We start from the raw sequence: 19145 nt of genomic DNA, 5'->3' as shown, positions 1-19145 counted from the left end.
AAAAATGTCACTTCGACAAAAAACAGTGCCGACCGGCAACAAACTATGCCGACCGGCCATAAAATGTGCCGACCGGCAAACAAAAGTGCCGATGGCAGCAAAAACCAGCCGGTGGCCTCTAGCCATTGCCGGTGGTGTGTGGGGATGTCTCACAAGGCATTCCCTGCCCCTCCAAGGCAAAACAAGAGTGTTCGGTGCAAAACCAGACACTAAACGGTCAAGTTCGGAGATCCTAAGGCAGGGCACGCGAGCCGAGACCTCCGGGAACTCCAAACGAACACAAACATAGATGATCACCGAGTGTTCAAACGGTGACGTCCAAGTCTTGAGGACGGTCAAAAATGGGGTGTCTACACTGCCTCTAAGGAATCGTCATCCAGTGCTTCTTCATCAGAGTCTTCCCTCTGGTGTGAGAAACCTTGTCCAATAGCTGGTGGATTTCCAGTGTCTTTCTTGATAGTTGTCTGGTTGGCCACATGCATCTGCACATTGACTTATTCCAATTCTTTCAAAGACAGGTTCTGAAAGTCCGGCATTATGACATTGGCTGCCACTTCTTCAATTTCTGGAAATGGATTACTGTCGATCCCCATGGCCTTTTCAGCTTTGGCTGGGAATTTCAAACTTCCTTTCCGAATTTGTTCTTGGATCCTATCTCGAAAAACAATACAGTTCTTAGTCGAGTGAGACCAAGAATTATGCCATTTATAATATACTTTTTCTTTAAGTTCATCAAGAGATGGAATTTTAACTCCTTTTGGTAACTTAAGGAAGTTGGCCGCAAGCAAATGATCAAAAATGTCATCTGCCTTAGTTAAATCGAAAGAGTATTTCCTGTGAAGGTTTTTCTTTTTAAATTGCTGGTCAATTATTGTATCCTTATGAATTAATGCTTCGCAGATCACAGGTTCTTTCCCCACAATCTCTGCTGCATCGATCTCATAATTAGGATCTCTATAATATGTCTTGTACGATGCATTATTTCGATCTTGTTCCTCCTCTAGTAATGCTTTATATCTAGACACCTTATTAGTGAGTTCCACTAAGTCTCTGAACTCAGTTGAGTCAAACTTCTTTTGAAGCCTAAACTCTAAGCCATTTTGAGCCAATCTCACGAATTCTGGCTCTGGCAGGATGACTCTACATTTATTTCGAGGCCTTTTAAATTTGGCAATAAACTGAGTAGCCTTCTCGTCAGGCCTTTGGCTTAATCTTGTCAAGTCTGCCATGGAAACCTCTGGCTCCAATTGGAAGAATTGGGCATGAAATGCCTCTTCCATTTGTTGCCAAGTTTGGATAGAGCCAAGCGTAAGGTTAATATACCATACAAATGCTCCCCCAATTAGGGAATTTGGAAATAACCTTAACTTCATATAGTCATTATTAGTAAATTCACAACATTGAGCAGCAAACCTAACAACATGCTCCACTGTTGATTGGTTTCCATTCCCATAAAAAAGGGCAAAGTCTGGTATCCTGAAACCTCTTGGGTATTCATGTATCCTATCCACCCATTCTGGGTATGGTTTCCTGTACACTGGAGTCTGGACACCCCGAGCCATTGGTCCACACATTTCTCTAACAATGTTAGCAATTTGGTCCCTAGGGACCATATTTTGTGCCTGCTGAACCACTATTGGAGGGGCAAACACAGGATTTGGTAGACAAACTTGTGTCTGTAGTCCTCTTGGTCCATAAGGTGGTATATTTGGGACTGGTTGTCCTTGTGGTACAGGTTGCTGTTGGGGGTGTGGGTAACCCCTTTGAGCTTGTCCTGCGAAAGGACTTGCGAAAGGTGCTGGAACTGGTGTTGTGTCTCTTCCATTTGTAGGAATAAGGGATTAGTGAAACCCCTTGTGCCAGGTATGGCTTCAAACATGGGATTTAGAACCATTCTTATGCCATTTTACTGGGTCAGATCCACCAAATTGCATGGCTTCACTGTTAAGTACTGAGGCATTTTGACCTGCTATAGGCCTCGGAATAAGTTCGTACTAAGACTGAGGTGATGGTCTTTCATAGTTCTGATTACTAGTTTGACCATTAGAATGTCCATTAACTTGCATAGGTTGTTTATCTCTAGCCAATCTTTACTGAGGGATATTTAAAACTTTGCCCATGTGTCTTGCGTTTGTTGTTTGGTGGTTATTCATTCGATCCAAAAAGGATGTTGCCCACATTTCCATCGTGTTTATTAACTACTGTCCCATGGCATCTACTAGGCCACCCCATGGATTTATTGGCTGAGTCGATGGAACAGTGGATGGTCCAATTCCTTGGTCTCGTCCAATATTACGAACATGTGGTACTTGTTCTGAAGTGCTGGTCTGTTCGACCATAGGTTCTGATAAAATGGGAGTTTCCACAGGATGTGTTATCACATTATCCTCTGGATTAGGTATCTCTACCTCTCCTTCCACGCCTTCTTCCAAGCGTTCATTTTCCCCTTGTCTCCTACGTCTAGCCATTTAATTTGTCTCACCGGGCATGCCAAAAAATATATGTTGGTTTTTTGACTTTCGAAGGTTATTTTTGTAATTGCGAGCGTACCAGCAAGGATCAATTAGTCCTTACAGAAAATTAATTGCCAACCAATTATCAGACGATTGTGTTTTAGTTCTTTCAGTCTCAATGAAGAAGACTTTTACTGGTAGCTTGATTTATGAGAATTAAACAAGATAACAATTAAATGAAGAACAATTGAAGCATTTCATTAAAATGAAAAACTTACAATGATCCAAACTCAGCCTCGTAGAGGTTTACAGCGACAATTTACTACCTGAAACTACTCCTATGAACGAAGTGCAGTACAAGAATTTAAAGTACAGGAATGTAAAGAACAGGAAATGTAAGACTGGAAATGTAAAACTGGAAAGGAAAATAAGTATAATAAGACTAGTTTTTTGGATCTGAGTCTGGGACCTTTTCTGGGGCCTTCTCTGCTATTTATACTTTTCAAGGATAACTATCGAACTGCATTTCCAACCGTCGAACTGCTCCTCCATGATCGCTGATCATGTTGCCTTGTAATTAGCCCAATATGCCATCAGTTACAGTTAGACTTCTCTCATAAATTTGAATTTAAATGTGAGTGACCGTTGAAGCCACATCACCTTGCCTATCTTTGTTGATCCACTGCTACTCAAATCTCGTAATAACCAATACTAACTGTCACGTGTACGATCATGATCGAAGACTTGACTAGCCTTCCTGTATTACCCTTATTCTGCCATGCGTCGAATTGTAATTGGTTTGTACAAAATATATAGCCAACAAATATATAAATTACTTAAGTGATGAGTATGTTTTTAATGAAACCCAAAATCTTGGGTTCAAAATTTACTTACATTGTGTATAATAATTTTTTTATTTGATAGAGATACTCTTAGAAACACTTAAATTATCACTAATAAATTTGTGTACATTATTGACTAGGAGTGCTCACGGTTAGGTTACGACCTGGGAACGTCTAATTTGCAACTGTCTGTCGAATTGGTGGATTGATAGATGAATGTGAATCGGTTTTGCGATTTACATTTTGCAAATTTTCAATAAACTTGTTGACATAAATATATATATATATATATATTTTGGGATAACAATCAAACATGTCTTATTAATAATGACTATAAATATAAATAATAATTTAACAAACCTCCACCTTAACAATGACTGCGAAAACCAAAAGAGATTATATAGCAGCTATTTGAAAGAAGCTGTCAAAATTCTAAAAAATAGAGAGTATACATACATATCAAGGTGTGTATATATATATATATATATATATTTGTGTATAGGTTAAAAGGAAAAATAAATAAGTAAAAAGTAATAGAATAGTAGGTGAGTATTTTAAAAATATAATTTGATTGGAGTACTCGCGGTTCCATCGTAACCTGGGATTTAAAACTATTTTCTTTTGGAATGGATGAAAAATAATCACTATGTTTGGTTATCATTTTTTAAAAATACTTTTTAAAAAAAATTATTTTTTTATTTTTCGTATTTTTTTATTTTTACTGATTTTTTTAAATATTTTGAGCAATTTTTTTAATTTTTAAACATACCTGACACACATATACCTAAAAAGTAAAAAAAAAAAATTGAAAAAAACCTTTTAAAAATTCACTAAATACCAAAAATACAAAAAAAATACGAGAATTCAATATATTTTTTATATTTTTATGTATTTATTAATTTTTAAAAATATTTTTTCATAATTTTTTTGCTTTTTAGAGATATCTAAGTAAGGTGCATCTAAAAAAGTAAAAAAAAATGTTTAAAATTTTAAAAATATTCACTAAAAATAAAAAAAATACGAAAATCAAAAAACTCAATTTTCAAAAAAGTTAATTCAAAAAACTCAAATCAAATACACTGAATAACTTTTGTTTGGTTTTGGAGTTTTCAAAACAAATTTTGAATTTTTAATCCATATTTTATATTTTTAGTGAAATTTTTAAATATTATTTAAAAAAAATTTAGATCCACTATTTAGGTACACTTAGAAAATATAAAAATTTGTGAATTTTTTTAATAAAGTTCACTAAATATTAAAAATATAAAAATTCAATATATTTTTGTATTTTTTTCATTTATTGATTTTTTTAAAGATTTCTTCATAAATATTTTGCTTTTTAAATACATCTAGATTAGGTATGTCTATATAATAAAAAAAACTAAAATATAAAAAAATACATATTAAAAATTAAAATTTTTTTTTTTGAAAATTCAAAACCAAACAAAAAGAATATATATTTTTTATTGTGAATAAATAATGATACTCTGGTGTTGTTTGATAAGTTGGTTTGTGGCTAAAATAGCCATAAAAGACAAAATGGGCTATTTTAGCCACAACAAACAAAATATCACATCTAACCCATAATTATTATACTCTTCTCTCACAAAAAAAGTCAAAAAATTCTTCCTAAATCAAACTTTTTAGTCCATGCTAAAATAGCCGAAAAAACCAAAAAGTCAAAAAACCAACCCACTTTCCAAACGGAGGCTCTTGTTAAATTATTTGATAGAGTTCCTAGTTTTTCCTACAAAAAAAAAAAAAAAAGGGAAAATAGAATCACAACAAAAAGATTTTTGTAATACACAGTAGCCAAATCCAAAATTTCTCAATCCCCAATGGTCAAGGTGTAATTAAAATCGTTTTTTTTCGAAAGATTTATTTATAAGTCTTTTTTTTCATACACTTATGGTAGGTTAAGTCCTGTGTAATTTTTTTATAGAGTCTCAAGTCCTATTTAGATATGAATGTATTCCATAAGATCCTACATAAACGCAACGTGACGTGATACTTACATAAACGTAACGTAACGTGACACCTACATAAACATAACGTAACGTGTCACGTTACATTTCGCAAACTTAATGAGTTTTTATTTTTTAAAATTGAATGTGAAAATGTTGCTGGTTTATGTTGGTGTTACGTTACGTTACGTTTATGTAGGTGTCACGTTACGTTACGTTTATATAGATATGATCTATGGTAACATGTAATTTCCAATATAGGAAATTGTATGTTACCATAGATTATAAGTGTCACATTACGTTTATATAGGTGTCACGTTACGTTACGTTTATATAGATATGATCTGTGGTAACATTCACGTAGGTGTCACGTTACGTTACGTTTATATAGATATAATCTATGGTAACATTCAATTTCCTATATGTGGTTTTACTTTTATTTATGATATTAACAATTAATATTGAGGGTAAATGTGTCAACAAATTTCTCACAGGACTTGTAAGAATTTAAATTTTTTAGTAAGACCATATGTAGTATAAGTCTCCGTAATAATACTTATAAATAATTTTTTTTTAATTATATAATATATTTGAATAAAAATATTAGACATCACAAAAATACTATTAAACATTTTATCAAATATCTCATTAATGTTAAACCCACATAAAACCTACATGACACATATAAAATATTTAATAAAAATATTAATAAAATATTTAAAACCTCTAACATTTTTCTGATATCTAAACATTTTCCCGATATCTAAATGCATTCTAGTTGTCACAAGAAGGTGTCAAAGCTGCCAAAATGAGGGCAAAGTATCAGAAAATAAATCTAAAAGCGGGGGTGAGAGCGAGAATTTGAGGTATGGATAAAAATCCGCTGTTTGGAACAGCCCATAGGAAATCGAAAACATGGCCCATGGTTTTCCTCTTCTCTCTCCTCTCTCCTCCTCTGTTGAAAAAACAAACTGTACTTCTCTATCAGCTAACCCTAGCCTCTGTCTCCCTTTTAAACCCCCCATCCCCATCCCCACCCCTATTACTTCTATTCTACCCTCCTCTTCCCATCACCTTCATCAACAGAGAGATGCAAAACTTCACATCTCTCTCTTTCTTTCTCACCTCAACATCATCAAAAACTACTATTACAGTATTTTAGTACAGTTACCTAACACATACACACACATACACATACATATATATAGAAATAGCATCATCAATTCCTCATCCATGTTTATCAGTTTCTCTCTCTCCACCCTGCTCCTGTCCTCTGTTCTGGTATTTTTCTGATCTTTCTTTGGTTACCCAGATCGTAATTTTGTGTTTTCTTGATTTTTTTGAATTACCCATCTCGCAATTTCCTTCAATTTCTATCCTATCTGTTGTCTCTGTTTTTTTCAAAAAAAAAAAAAAGAAAAAATTGATCTTTGTTGGGGGGTCTTCTGGGTCTCGAAATTGAATTTGTTGAGATTGAATGGGGATTGAGAGAACTCTGATTAATCAGAAAGGTAAGGAGTGTTTGGAATTGGCTAGCGAGACGAAGAATAGCAAGTCGAGGAAGAGCCGTAGACGGCAGAGGAAAATGTCTCAGGTGCAGAAGCTATATGATATATGTAAGGAAGTGTTTGCTACTGGTGGGCCCGACATTATCCCTCCTGCCGATGATATCCAACGGCTGAAATCAGTGTTGGGTATGGTTTTTATCAATTTTTTTTTTTGTTTTGTTTTGTTTTGTATGTGTGTATGTCATTGCCCTGTTACTCTAGTTTTAGACAGTGGTGATTTGATCAAAATTGTTAAAAATGTGGTTATCTTGATATGGATTGGTCACTAAACATGAAAATTGGATTGCCTTAAGGAGTGAATTGGGCCCCATCAGTGACAAGTTTCAATGGTGATTGTTATTAGTATTTTTATTAATTATTCAATGGATCTTACAATAGTAAGATCGAAAATTACACTTGGTAAGAGCACTTCATTCACTGGGTTAACATTTGTCTTGGTGATCTAATTGAGCAAAATGAATAGAGAAAACAAACACAAAAATAAATGGGATGGATGGAATTTTTGGGAAGTTAAATCTTGTTCATCTATGTGTTTTCTGTGTGTACGGTTCGGATTCTGTATTTCTAGCATTGTTGTAAATTGAGGCTTGCTTTTTATTTTTTCGGTGAGACTTCGAGGTTTGTTTTTACACAATTGACTGTTTCTCAAACTTGACTATGGCCAATTGGCTGCTTGTTGTTTGTCAGCTATAATTTTGAGTGGCAAGCCAGCAACTTTTTTGTTTTCTTGTGAGAAACCCTCACACGTTTTTCCTTGTTTTGGTTCTTTTTGATTTTGTGCGAAATGTTCACTGAATTTTGGTGGGGTTTGCCTCTTTACTAGGCTTTGTCCGGTTTTGGATTTTGTTTCCATCTCACAACTACTGTGTGGTTTTATTTGGATAGTTTTGTTACAAACAATGTGGCTCTATCATTTCAATCCTTACACTTGTTAATCAGTTAAACTGACATTATATCACTTTTTTACTTTTAACTTAGTTAGTGATTGGTTGGCTTTCTTTCTCTTCAATCAAAGATCTTTTGTTCTCAAATTTATCAATCACTCTCTCAAAACACTTAGTTATTGAATCATCTCAGAATCTTAAAAATCTTGAAGCACACAAAGCTTGACTATCTCGACTCTTGAGTGTTTGGGACAGAGGATTCCGTGTGCTGGAAATAAGGCTGAACCTATAATTTGTATGCCATTGTTTTTTATTATGGCTTGAACTCCCTGTATTTTGGACTTGCATTTTCATTTTGATGCCATTTCCATACTATTTTATCCGCCTTTTGGCTATCAGTTAACCCATTATGCTTCCAAAAATGCGTAGCAAATGTTTCATAGATTGATGGGGCATGATTGCAACTAGATTAATTAAATCTGGAAGTTCATTTTCTTCAAACACTTCTAAAAAAATTGGCAAAAGAGTAGATTTTACGTGTTCTTGCCTTTTGTATTTTCTTATCCTACTAGTTTGACTCCTTTCTTGTGGGTTCTATTTCTGCTCACCCTTTTCCTTTTGTTTTGTCATTTGTGTGCTAAATAACTTGCTTACTACGTGTAGATGGCATGACTGAACGGGATGTTGGCCTGAGCCCAAATATGTCATGTTTCGGGAGGACAACTACTGATCAGCTTCCAAGAATAACATATTTACACCTCCATGAATGTGACAAGTTCTCGGTATGTGCACTTTGAGTTCATTTCTTCTTCTTCCTCGTCAGTAGAAAAGTGTTTGTTTGTTTGTTTGGGTGTGGGGGAAAGAGGGGAGAAAAGTGTGTTGTTTTGGTGCAATGATAAGATAGATTGCTACATTGCAACCTTGTGCATTGAGACTGCCTTTTTGGGAGAGACTAGGGTAGTTGACTTGTACAGTTCTGATTGTTGCCAAAACCTCTTTCAGTATTCGGTTTGGCATCTTCTTAGGGTGTTTTTCTGATCTTTCTTCAGTACCCAGATCGTAATTTTGCATTTTCTTGAGTATCTTTGATTACCCATCTCGTAATTTTGCATTGGAGAAACTTGTAATTTTCTTCTTCTTCGTCATCAGTATGGGATTTACTTTGATTTTGGATTGTGTGAGGTGTGGGGGAAAGAGGGGAGAAAAAAGTGGTTTTGCTTTGGTGCAGCGGTAAGATTGCTATATTGCAATTTGCAACCTGATGCTATGTTTTTAAACCATGGAAATAGTCTCTCTACATACAGAATGAGACTGTGGCACAACCTTGTGCATTGAAGTTGACTCATACAATTCTGATTGTTGCTATCTTTACCTCTTTGAGTCCTCACTAAATTGGTCATTGCAGATTGGGATCTTCTGCTTGCCACCATCAGCTGTGCTTCCGCTCCATAACCATCCTGGAATGACGGTGTTCAGCAAGCTTCTCTTCGGAACCATGCACATCAAATCATATGACTGGGCAGTCGATGTCACTTCCGACGGTAAGTTTGTTTAGGTCTTTGCTATGTGTATAGTATACTTGCTGTGCTTTTGGAATATGGGAGCAATTTATACCTTCATCTCACGCTTGTGGACAAATAAGCGTCTTTAAAGTTAGTTTTTGTTTATGTTGGTGATAGTTGTTTGATTTTGATTAGAAGCAAAAGTTTAAAGTTAGTTTTGCCCGAGTGTTCATCATTCCACAACCTAACAGTAAGAAGGATAGTTTTCATTAGTATAGTTTGCCATTTCTAGTGAATCCACTTGATGAATCACTTAATTTATGATTTGTGAGCAATCATAAAGATTATGATTTGGATGAATGTGCTGTGAGATTCTAATCTTAGGCACTAAATTTTCCCAGAGAAAAAAAGGGAAAATATTCATTTAATAGTATTGTAATAAAGGATATTTTGAAACGACTGCTCCACCCATGCCACTATGCCTAATTAATCAAGGGGCAGTTTGATGCACTTTATAGACCCGGCATATAACTTCCCTTATTATTTATTTTTATTTTGTGAGTTTGTTATTTGGTGTGACTTCTGCATATAATTTATTAGAAATAAATTAAACAAGCTAATTGTTTGCAAGCTCGGGAAATGGTGCTTTTAATTTTTACTTTATGATTATGCTTAAGAAAAACTACACCACTTGACGATTATGCTCAAGAAAAGCTACACCAAACAGGTCATATGATGGACATTATATGCTATACGAGAGCCCCATCATTGTAAAGTTAAATCCTTCATTTTCATATGCATCATTTATGGGGTTTTTTTTTAATTTCTTTTATTTTCTTTCTTTCTTCTTTTTACTCCTATTACTTTAGAAATATTTGAGTGTTGATAGCAAGTTTTGTCAACAAATACAGCCAATCCCCCCGGAGTACGGTTGGCGAAAGTCCAGGTCAACTCTGACTTTACCGCTCCCAACACTTCTATCCTTTATCCAGCTGATGGGGGCAATATGCACTGCTTTACTGCATTGACACCTTGCGCCGTGCTAGATGTTTTGGGCCCGCCATACTGTGATCCTGAAGGAAGGCACTGTGCATACTACCTTGACTTCCCATTTTCTAGTTTCTCAGGTACAATTTCTGCTTTATTTTTCCCCATAGTTTTGTCTTGACATTTTGGTATTGCTTTTTACGAGAAACCTTAAATTTTTAGAAGAAAATAAGAGGGCAAAAAAGAACACCAACCTTTATAGGCTGATCATTTTCTAGAAGAGAATCAAAAGAAAAAGACCTGAAATTAACAAAATAAATAAAAATTCCAACCTTTGTTGGCCTGCTTATATCATTATCTGGAAGAGTATCAAAAGAAAAAGGAAAAGAAAAAGAAGACCCGGAATCAAAAAATAGAAAACCCAACTGCTGTAGGCGGCTTAGATCATTCTCTATAGAGTATAGAAAATATTAAAACAATAAAAACCCAAAAACAAAAAATTAAAAAACCCAACTCCTATAGGCTGCCTGGATCATTATCTAGAAGAGAATCAATAGAGAAATAAGACACGAAAATAGGAAATAGGAACCCTTTAAAGTAATTTATACGGATATGAGGCACGGATGCAATACATTACAGATACGACAATACAACAAAATTTAAAAAAGTAGGATACGAGTACGGTTAGAATACGTTTGTAAAAAATAAAAATAAAAAAAAATTATTAGCAGTGAGTTACACGTAAGTTCAAAAATGTTGAGAAATCACAGTAATTTTATGATACAAAATATTAATCTTTAAGAATTATGTATTAATTTAAGGCAATAGCTAGTTTAGTTTTTAAATTTTCAATAGGTTTTGTAAATATTTCATTTCAATATCAAGTCTAATATGTTGATATTATAATATCAAAACAATCCACAACTTAATCTTATGCTTTTTCCTTTTGCTTTTGCACTAGTCAAAAAATATTCTATGCAAGTTTATTTGTTTATTTATTTAGTGATATTTAATTTTACTATTGTTATATTATCTTTGTTATATTATCTTTATTAATCCTTACTTCTATGTAATTATAGGAAACATGCATAATACAATGAAGATATGTCAATTTGATGAATTTTATTACTTTAGCTTACTATGTTATTTTTATAAAAAAATTAAGCAAAGTATTATAAAAATATTCTATTTATCATCGCAATTATATCATATTATGATGTTATGTAAGAAATGATACAATTCTAATTTCATAAAAGGAGTAATATGTGATTTGGAGCATTTGATACTTCAAAATTGATTAAGAAATATCCGATAATATGTGACTTGGAGCATTCGATACTCCAAAATTAATGAAAAATTAATTAAGAAGTATCTGATACTTTTAATAAGTATCTGATACATATCCGTAAGTATCCAAGGAGTATCAGTATCCAATATGGATTCGATACAAAAACGTCTTCCCTTGTGAAGTATTTGTGCTTCATAGGTTTCTACTACTCTTTTTTTGATTACTTTGGGTGTTTTAATTCATAGATGATTTGGAATTGCTACTCCATTTTTATTTCAAACAATTCTTTATAATTTCTTCTTAGTATTGGCATGAAATCCTGATTGTTCAATTTTGTCCAAACAAACACTCTTTCTCTCTCAGTGGATGGAGTGTCGGTGCCGGAGGAGGAGAGAGAACGATATGCCTGGCTTCAAGAGAGGGAGGAGAATCCCGAGGACTTGACTGTAGTTGGAGGAATGTATAGCGGCCCTAAGATTGTGGACAACTGATACATCAACATCATACTTCTCATCTTTCACCCCATTGTTCCATGTTGTCCTCTGCTTTTCCTTGTGCTTTTTTTCTTTTTTTCTTTTTTTTTCCCCTGTTGAATTAGTTTTATATGTAAATAATCTGATAGAATGAAAAGAAAATAGATGATTGGTCGGAGTGCACCGAAAGTAGTTTGAAATTGCATTGACCAAAAAGCTAAATAGTGCACATTTGTCTTGAGAATTACCTATCTTTATACTTCTTCTTGTTCTGTTATTTTCACCTTTTGATTCTGTTTGTTTGGGGTTATCGGGAGAGGTTTGAGATTACTAATTCCTTGGTATACTAATGGGGTATTTGTTTTGAGAGATGGGGAGAGGACTATTAATCCCTTGGTGTTAGTAGTTTCCTTGGAAGGGGGATTGGTAAGGAGGAGATAGAGATGGTATTAGAAAAATAGTTAGGGGATTAGAAATTTTTTATTTTTTATATATTGAATTTTTTAAAAAAATATTAATGTTTAATTTTTTTTATTTTTTTTTATTTGCTTTATTATTTTATATAAAAATAATTTAACAATTCCTCATTATTAATCCTCTCACTAACAATCTCTTCACTATTAATTCTCTCACTATGAATTTTTTCCATTCTATTTTTGAAAATAAACGGGACCTTTAAATTCAAATTAAGTAGTTGTTTGGACATGCTTACCTTACATATTTGGCAGCAAAGGATGGGTTATTTAATTGTTACTTTTATCAAATTTTGATATGATAGTTGTACGGGGAGTAAATACTTGTTGTCTTTCGTACTCTTCGTGTTCAGGTTTTGCTTCATTTTGAGTAACCTGAGAACACGACGACGGTGAGCTATCCGGCTGATGGTGGCCAGAATACTCCTTCAATGGTCAAGTTAGCACAATTTTAGACAGAGAAGACCAAAGAAATCTGATAACCAAAGAGAGAGAGAGCTCTGATGACCAAGAGATCTTAGTGTGTAAGGGTTCCAAACCTCTGTATGGAGACTTATATAATTTGTGCGCGTACCTCTGCCCGTCCTTCCGTAGACGCGTGGACATGCTTCTCTCTTGTCTGTCAAACTCTGTTGCAGTTGCTTGAGAGACCATATAAGTGGCATGGGTTGAGGATTTTTTGTCCTAAGTTGTGTTTCCTTGTCCCAATTCACATAATCCAAGGCACTATCGAGTGAAAATAGAGAGAAGTTTTAGGATCCTCTGGTTTTGGAACAGATCTGCCCTAACGTTTGATGTTTTGCAACCAGATGTCTCTTTCCATGGGCCTCAATATTTGCACATAATGGGGGCGGTGTGGTACAGTGTTTTGTTTGCAAACCAGTTGCACGCAGGGGAAGAGATAAAGGACTAGAGGACGGACAAAATATAAAAAATTGAGCATTTGTTTTTAACGATAAAATTTTAAAAATACCACTAATAATTTTGTACAAAAATTTTTGGTCTTGTTACGAAAAATACAGTGATGACATTTATTGACAACTAAGATGTTCTGTTTTTAAAATGTGATTTCGTTCATAAATTTTAATCTTAATTAATTAGAGTTATAGTAATTAAAAAATAATTTTCATGTTTTTGCATTTTTCTTTATCTTAACTTCCATTCCCTCCTAAAAAGTAAACAAAATGATCTAATTAAACGGAAAGTTATCATTTTAAAATCAAAGGCCTACAAACTAGAGACGATTTTTTAATTGTATAAAAAATTATTAATTATGAAGATGTATATTTTTTTAAAAATAAAATATTTAATTTTTTTTATAGTTATTTTAATAAAAAAAATTCAAGTCGCAAAAGAGGCCTTAAATTTTGTGTCCCAATCTTTTTTGAACTCTCTAATATTTATAGAGAGAAAAAAAAAAAAAAAAATCTTAATCCGGACTTGAATTATACGTGCTACGACTACATGATTATGCGAGTCAAGCACACGCCTTAAGTCAACAGCTGACATTTCAAGCAATAAATTTCATTTCATTAGTTCGAAACGCGGACACAGCGAAAAGACTTCAGACGCGGGTACAGTGAAGAAGACTCTGAAGCAGACAATTGTAGACCACGCCTCATCTCAGCCAATCCAATTCATTCTGAAAACTTTCTTGCCACTTCCACTTCTGCTTCTCAGTAATCTCTCTCTCTCTCTCTCTCTCTCTCTCTCTCTCTAAATTTGTATATTTATTATACACATAAAAGCTTACGAATTCTAAGCCCAGTGAAGCAACAGTTGGAATATTATATATAGTTTTTTCACTGGCGATCCAGGGTTTTCTCTGTGTGGGCGGGATTGTATTAAAAGTTATTTTGGTATTAAGTAGTCTAGTCAAACAAGATTCCAACTTAACCAAACAAGATTTTATTTTATTTTATTTTATTTTTTAATCTCCTAAATATCCAAACATAGTGTTAATCTATGTCCAGATATCTCCACTAGCTTATTATGGGAGCTAGAAGAATTATTGACTTTGATTTGATTTGATTTGATTTGTTTTGATTGGGTATTAGGTGGTGAGGATGTTGACTCCGGCCAAGAAAAGGTTGATGAGGGATTTCAAGAGGTTGCATCATGACCCTCCTGCTGGTATTAGCGGCGCTCCCTATGACAACAATATAATGCTTTGGCATGGTGTTATATTTGGGTATGCCTATGGATGAAATTAAATTCCCATAGATATTTTCATTTATTTTTATATAATTTTTGAATCAGAAAGACCTCTCATTTCTTTTTTGTCTGTCTTGCATTGCAGTCCCGACGACACTCCTTGGGACGGAGGTGAGCAAATTCTTGCACTTATATTTTCAGCGATGATGCTATTTTTGTCGATATGATATAAGTTAATTTGTTTAGTACATGTTCTAGAGAAATATCTATGCACTTTGCTCAATGACACCAAATTACACCCGTCGTCTAGTTATAGTTTAATCTATCACACACACAAGTTTTGAATGCATTGTGAATGATTATTACATGGTTCTATGCGGTTTAAGTTATATATTTTATTGAGTGGACGTTGGTGCAAAATCAAATTAGTTCCACTCGTGGTTTTCCATCAAATTGTTTTGGCTGAACATAATACATAAAACTATTTTTCCCACAAATAATGTCTAGTGGTTTGTATCCTGCACCAAAACGACATGGCCTGTTCCAAAAGGCAGTGCCTTTTACTATTGTAACGAAATTCAGCACTGGCGTTTGCTTGCTAATCTGATACCTTTCGTCTGAATTTGATTCCGCTGTCTTAAGTTATTCTGAAATCCCTGCAGCTCTTTGACATCAGATCATCTAGGACGTTTACTGATTCTATTCTTCTGTATACTCTCTACATTTCATCTTTGGAAAAAAAATGTTTTAAAATAAGTGCAGTTTTTTTCCCCCCAATATGTGATAGCACCTGCTACGTTATATGGTACTTTAAGCTTTCAGGTACATTTAAGTTGACGCTGCAGTTTACAGAGGATTATCCAAACAAGCCACCAATAGTGAGGTTTATTTCACGAATGTTCCATCCAAACAGTAAGTTGGGCTTTGAACTACATCGTCTTGGTTTTTTTTTTTAAAGATTCTTATTTAAGACCGACCAACAGTTAATATTTTGGCCTCTGCTTTCAGTAGTGATTTTGAATGTGTTCAATGTGTATGGTTTGGATCTGCATCTTTATCTTCCCTTTTTAACAATAGGAGTTAAATGGTTCGCTGTAAAAATGTTGCAGCTACTTTAGTTGTGCCACATCCACTGCATCCTCAGAAGTCATGCTCTGCCACTAATATTAACTTCAATACTGTTTACTCCTCTTAGGATTGCCAACATTGCTTTATACTTGTCTTTAGAAGTTTCTATTACTTTTTTGGGGTTTATTAGTTTGCATGCTTCTATTACACTTCGTGCCATATCCACCGGAGCTTGTTGCACAGAATCCTGCTTTCTATGTGTCTTTTGATTGCTCCTTGATATTTGATTTCCTCTCTTATGTGGTGAAACATAATGTCACTACGATATATGCCTATGCTAGTTGGTCATACTATTGTTTTGTGCTTGGACCAGTTTATGCAGATGGAAGTATTTGTCTGGATATTCTACAAAATCAGTGGAGTCCAATATATGATATAGCTGCTATACTGACATGTATCCAGGTACAATGGAGTGTATATATGGTTCAAAAATATCTATTGCTAGGAATGGTCAGATGATATTGCTCGTAGTAAAAAATCACCCTTTGATTTTGATTTAAAGATACTAGTTTCGAATGATTAGTGAAATGGTAAACTGAAGCTGTTGTAGTTAATTTGCTTGAAAAAGAGTTATTCAAAAGAACTTTTTCTGTCAGTTTTTTGGTGGAGTATAACAGACTCGTGTTTGTTGATTTTGAGAAAAAAGGGCGTCAAGCCTGCAACCAATTTAGAGTATGCTAGCAGAAAACATATCTCCTTTGGCTCTTGTGCTATTTATTTTTTTCTTTATGGTTTCCACTTTCCTCTATGTAGGTAATATAAAATATGAGAAATCTAGAATGAAATACAAAAATATTTGAGAGCAGCAAAATAAAGTTGTTTGGTTTGTGCATACCCATCTATCCACTTTATTTAGGCCAAGTTTGGGAAGACTAAATAAGTGCACTTTTTGACTTTTTTTGTATTATGTGTAGAAAAAGTAGAGAGGAGATGTTGATTGATGTGACCCAAAAAAGATAAAAAGATGAAATAAGTGCACTTTTTTAGGTTAGCTAAACTTGGCCTTAACAGAACTTTTACTTTTCTTTTTTAAACAAATTTTCATAAGGTAGCAGAATTGAACCCGTGTTAGCCACTCCATGCATGCTATCCCTTGGATTTGGTGTGGCAAAATAGCGGCCAACCTTTCATTAATTGTTGACAAGCTCATAGATATAACATAACAACTTGGGGCACGTGTTTATGCGTGGTGTGTATTAAATTCATACTGTGCAATCATTTTACTAATAAATAAATGAGCAAAACCGGCAAATGCATGCAATAAACTCAGCAGTTTGTCAATTGTGCAAGCATGACTCCACCATACCAAATAGATATAACTTCTAGGAATATTTTGATTCCACAAAGCTACTGGTCACTAGTTCAGGTATGATGTTTTTTGATTTTTCCCATTTTTCTCATTGCAGTCATTGCTCTGTGATCCAAACCCAAACCCAAGCCCAAATGCAGGTTTCCCCTTTTTCTCATTTCAGTCAATGCTCTCTGATCCAAATGCAAACTCACCTGCAAATTCAGAAGCAGCATTGTTGTTTAGTGAGAACAAGTGTGAATACAACCGGAGGGTGCGTGAAATTGTTGAGCAGAGCTGGACAGAAGACTAAATCTCTCTTGCTTTGGGTGCTATAGGACGTAATTAAGCTGGTTCAAATCACTAATCTTCCTCGTTGTAGGTGGCTGGTCTGATTTTCTCTGGTGTTTGTGTATCATTGCTGTATTAATTACAAATGTAATAGAAAGTATTGTGTTATAGTTTCTTATGTTCGGGACATAAATCTTCTCTACCTCGTTATAATCTGTTTTTGTTGGTTGCATCATGGAGTTTGTGCACATAGTGATTTGTTGTATCAAATTGGCCTTGAAACACTTGAATTTTTATAAAAAATATTTTGGGTCTTTTTTGTGGTTAATCCTTTACTGAGTAGGTGTTCAGGTTTGTGATTGATTGTTTTGTGATTGCAAATGCCTGAGGTAATAACCAGGCAAATTTTTTATTAGTTTTCCAACACAGAAATTAGTGATTAGCAGGTCACCATTGGACCTCCCCTTGGGTTGTTTGGAATGATTTAAATAACTGCACTTTTTGATTTTTACGAAAAGATATGCAGAAAAGTTGAGAGGTGATGTGACCAAAAATAAATAAAAAGCCAAACAAAAATATAGCTCTGCACAAATGGGCTATTTATGACTGTTAGGGGCCACTTGTGTTTTTTGTCGTTCAGTATCCAATACTAGAGTGAAATGATGCCTTGGGTCTCTTAATTTTGCTGGTTCACATTCCAGAATTTCTCAAAGCTCTCCCATTGCTTATGAATTGGTGATAATGAACTCTTCTACTTCTAGATGCACTTGTAAACATGTAGAATTGGTATGAAGCTTCATGAAATCATGATGGCAATGGCCATATCTTCTTCACTAAAAGTTTAGGAATGCAAAAATTAATTATCGAACTGGACACAATCCTCTTGTATGAGGTGTATGGTTACTTTTTTGTAGGTTTCACAATTTTATGACTGGTTTTGTGCAAGTAGAAGCAAATTGAGGATCGAAATTATAAAGTAGTGTTTAATTTGTTGGAATGGACATGAAATGGTTTTTTTTTAAGGCCTTTTCATATGGAATGATTGCATTTTATAACTTTTAGTGAACCGACATAAAAATAACTATCATGATAGAATGATCATTCGCTTGACTTTTATTCACTGGACTAAACATTACCAGAGATTTGTTGTCTAGGAATTTAGTTCAAATTTGTTTTGTCCTTTGGTCACACCAGCTGGTGGATTACATTATTTAAATGTCCTAGCTATACTGTCGATTGCTCTTGATGGGGAATCCTATTTTATTAAGGCTTTGTTTAGTTTTGGCTGGTATATTGCAACCTTATTGTATGAATGAATAGTGAAAGCTCAACTTCTTACAGCCTGGATATTTGGTTCATGCAATTGACTTTAAGTTGTCGGTGGATATATCAATGTTGTGTACCTAACACATCCTACGATCCCACATGGAAAGGTAATTGAATTCTCTTTCGCTATACCTTGGGACTATTTAGTATAATTTATTATAAATTATAAATTTATAATCAGAAATTAAAAGTTAAAAGTACTTTACCAGCTTAGATATTTGTTTTTTTAATTTATTTAAATTATTTTTATCTAATAAATTATAAATAATTATATCAAATAGTCTAATACATATTTTTAAATTAAAATAAGTTATAAACAACTTATTTAATCTGCACAAAATATCCATGTTGTCTTTCTTTCCTATGATTCTTCAACTTACCATCTTTTTTTTTTATATATTTTTTTTAAATCCTGAAAATAACTTTTTGAAAGAGTATGCCTAATAAGTTTTTCATATTATTATTACTTCTTCTTTATTTTTTTTTCTGTTTTTTCGTTGTAGCTTACATTATTTTTTATTTTA

The 19145-nt window shown here is 33.9% G+C and overlaps 1 protein-coding gene across 13 annotated transcripts; it reads left to right on the top strand.

Annotated features, from left to right (window-relative positions):
- The first annotated feature begins 6137 nt into the window (after positions 1-6137).
- LOC114296405 (ubiquitin-conjugating enzyme E2 2) lies at positions 6138-17623 on the top strand. 13 transcript variants are annotated; one of them, XM_082922715.1, is made up of 12 exons: positions 6141-6540; positions 6767-6953; positions 8375-8493; positions 9117-9252; positions 10125-10340; positions 12788-12958; positions 13244-14113; positions 14492-14625; positions 14734-14759; positions 15411-15500; positions 16030-16118; positions 17123-17623. In XM_082922715.1, the coding sequence occupies exons 1-6, from the start codon at positions 6175-6177 to the stop codon at positions 12802-12804; spliced, it is 1041 nt and encodes a 346-aa protein (XP_082778841.1). In that variant the 5' UTR covers positions 6141-6174; the 3' UTR covers positions 12805-12958; positions 13244-14113; positions 14492-14625; positions 14734-14759; positions 15411-15500; positions 16030-16118; positions 17123-17623. The 13 variants fall into 13 exon arrangements, with proteins under 13 accessions (XP_028096500.2, XP_082778839.1, XP_082778840.1 ...); XM_082922713.1 differs by lacking the exon at positions 12788-12958 and having other exon boundaries at positions 6139-6540; positions 13971-14113; XM_082922711.1 differs by having other exon boundaries at positions 6149-6540; positions 11852-14113.
- The last annotated feature ends 1522 nt before the right edge of the window (positions 17624-19145 follow it).

Source organism: Camellia sinensis, chromosome 4 (genome assembly GCF_055761805.1).
Source record: "Camellia sinensis isolate YWXY chromosome 4, ASM5576180v1, whole genome shotgun sequence".
NCBI classification, from domain to species: Eukaryota; Viridiplantae; Streptophyta; class Magnoliopsida; order Ericales; family Theaceae; genus Camellia; species Camellia sinensis.
Note: the sequence above shows the minus strand (reverse complement) of the source record. Positions and strands in the feature narration are given on the sequence as shown.

Excerpts from the sequence above, each read along its gene's own strand:
- LOC114296405 (XM_082922711.1), top strand. The coding sequence starts at position 6,175 with ATGGCCCATGGTTTTCCTCTTCTCTCTCCTCTCTCCTCCTCTGTTGAA. Across the intron at positions 6,541-6,766 it reads TGCTCCTGTCCTCTGTTCTG|AAAGGTAAGGAGTGTTTGGA; the intron begins GTATTTTTCTGA and ends CTGATTAATCAG. Across the intron at positions 10,341-11,851 it reads CCCATTTTCTAGTTTCTCAG|TGGATGGAGTGTCGGTGCCG; the intron begins GTACAATTTCTG and ends TTTCTCTCTCAG.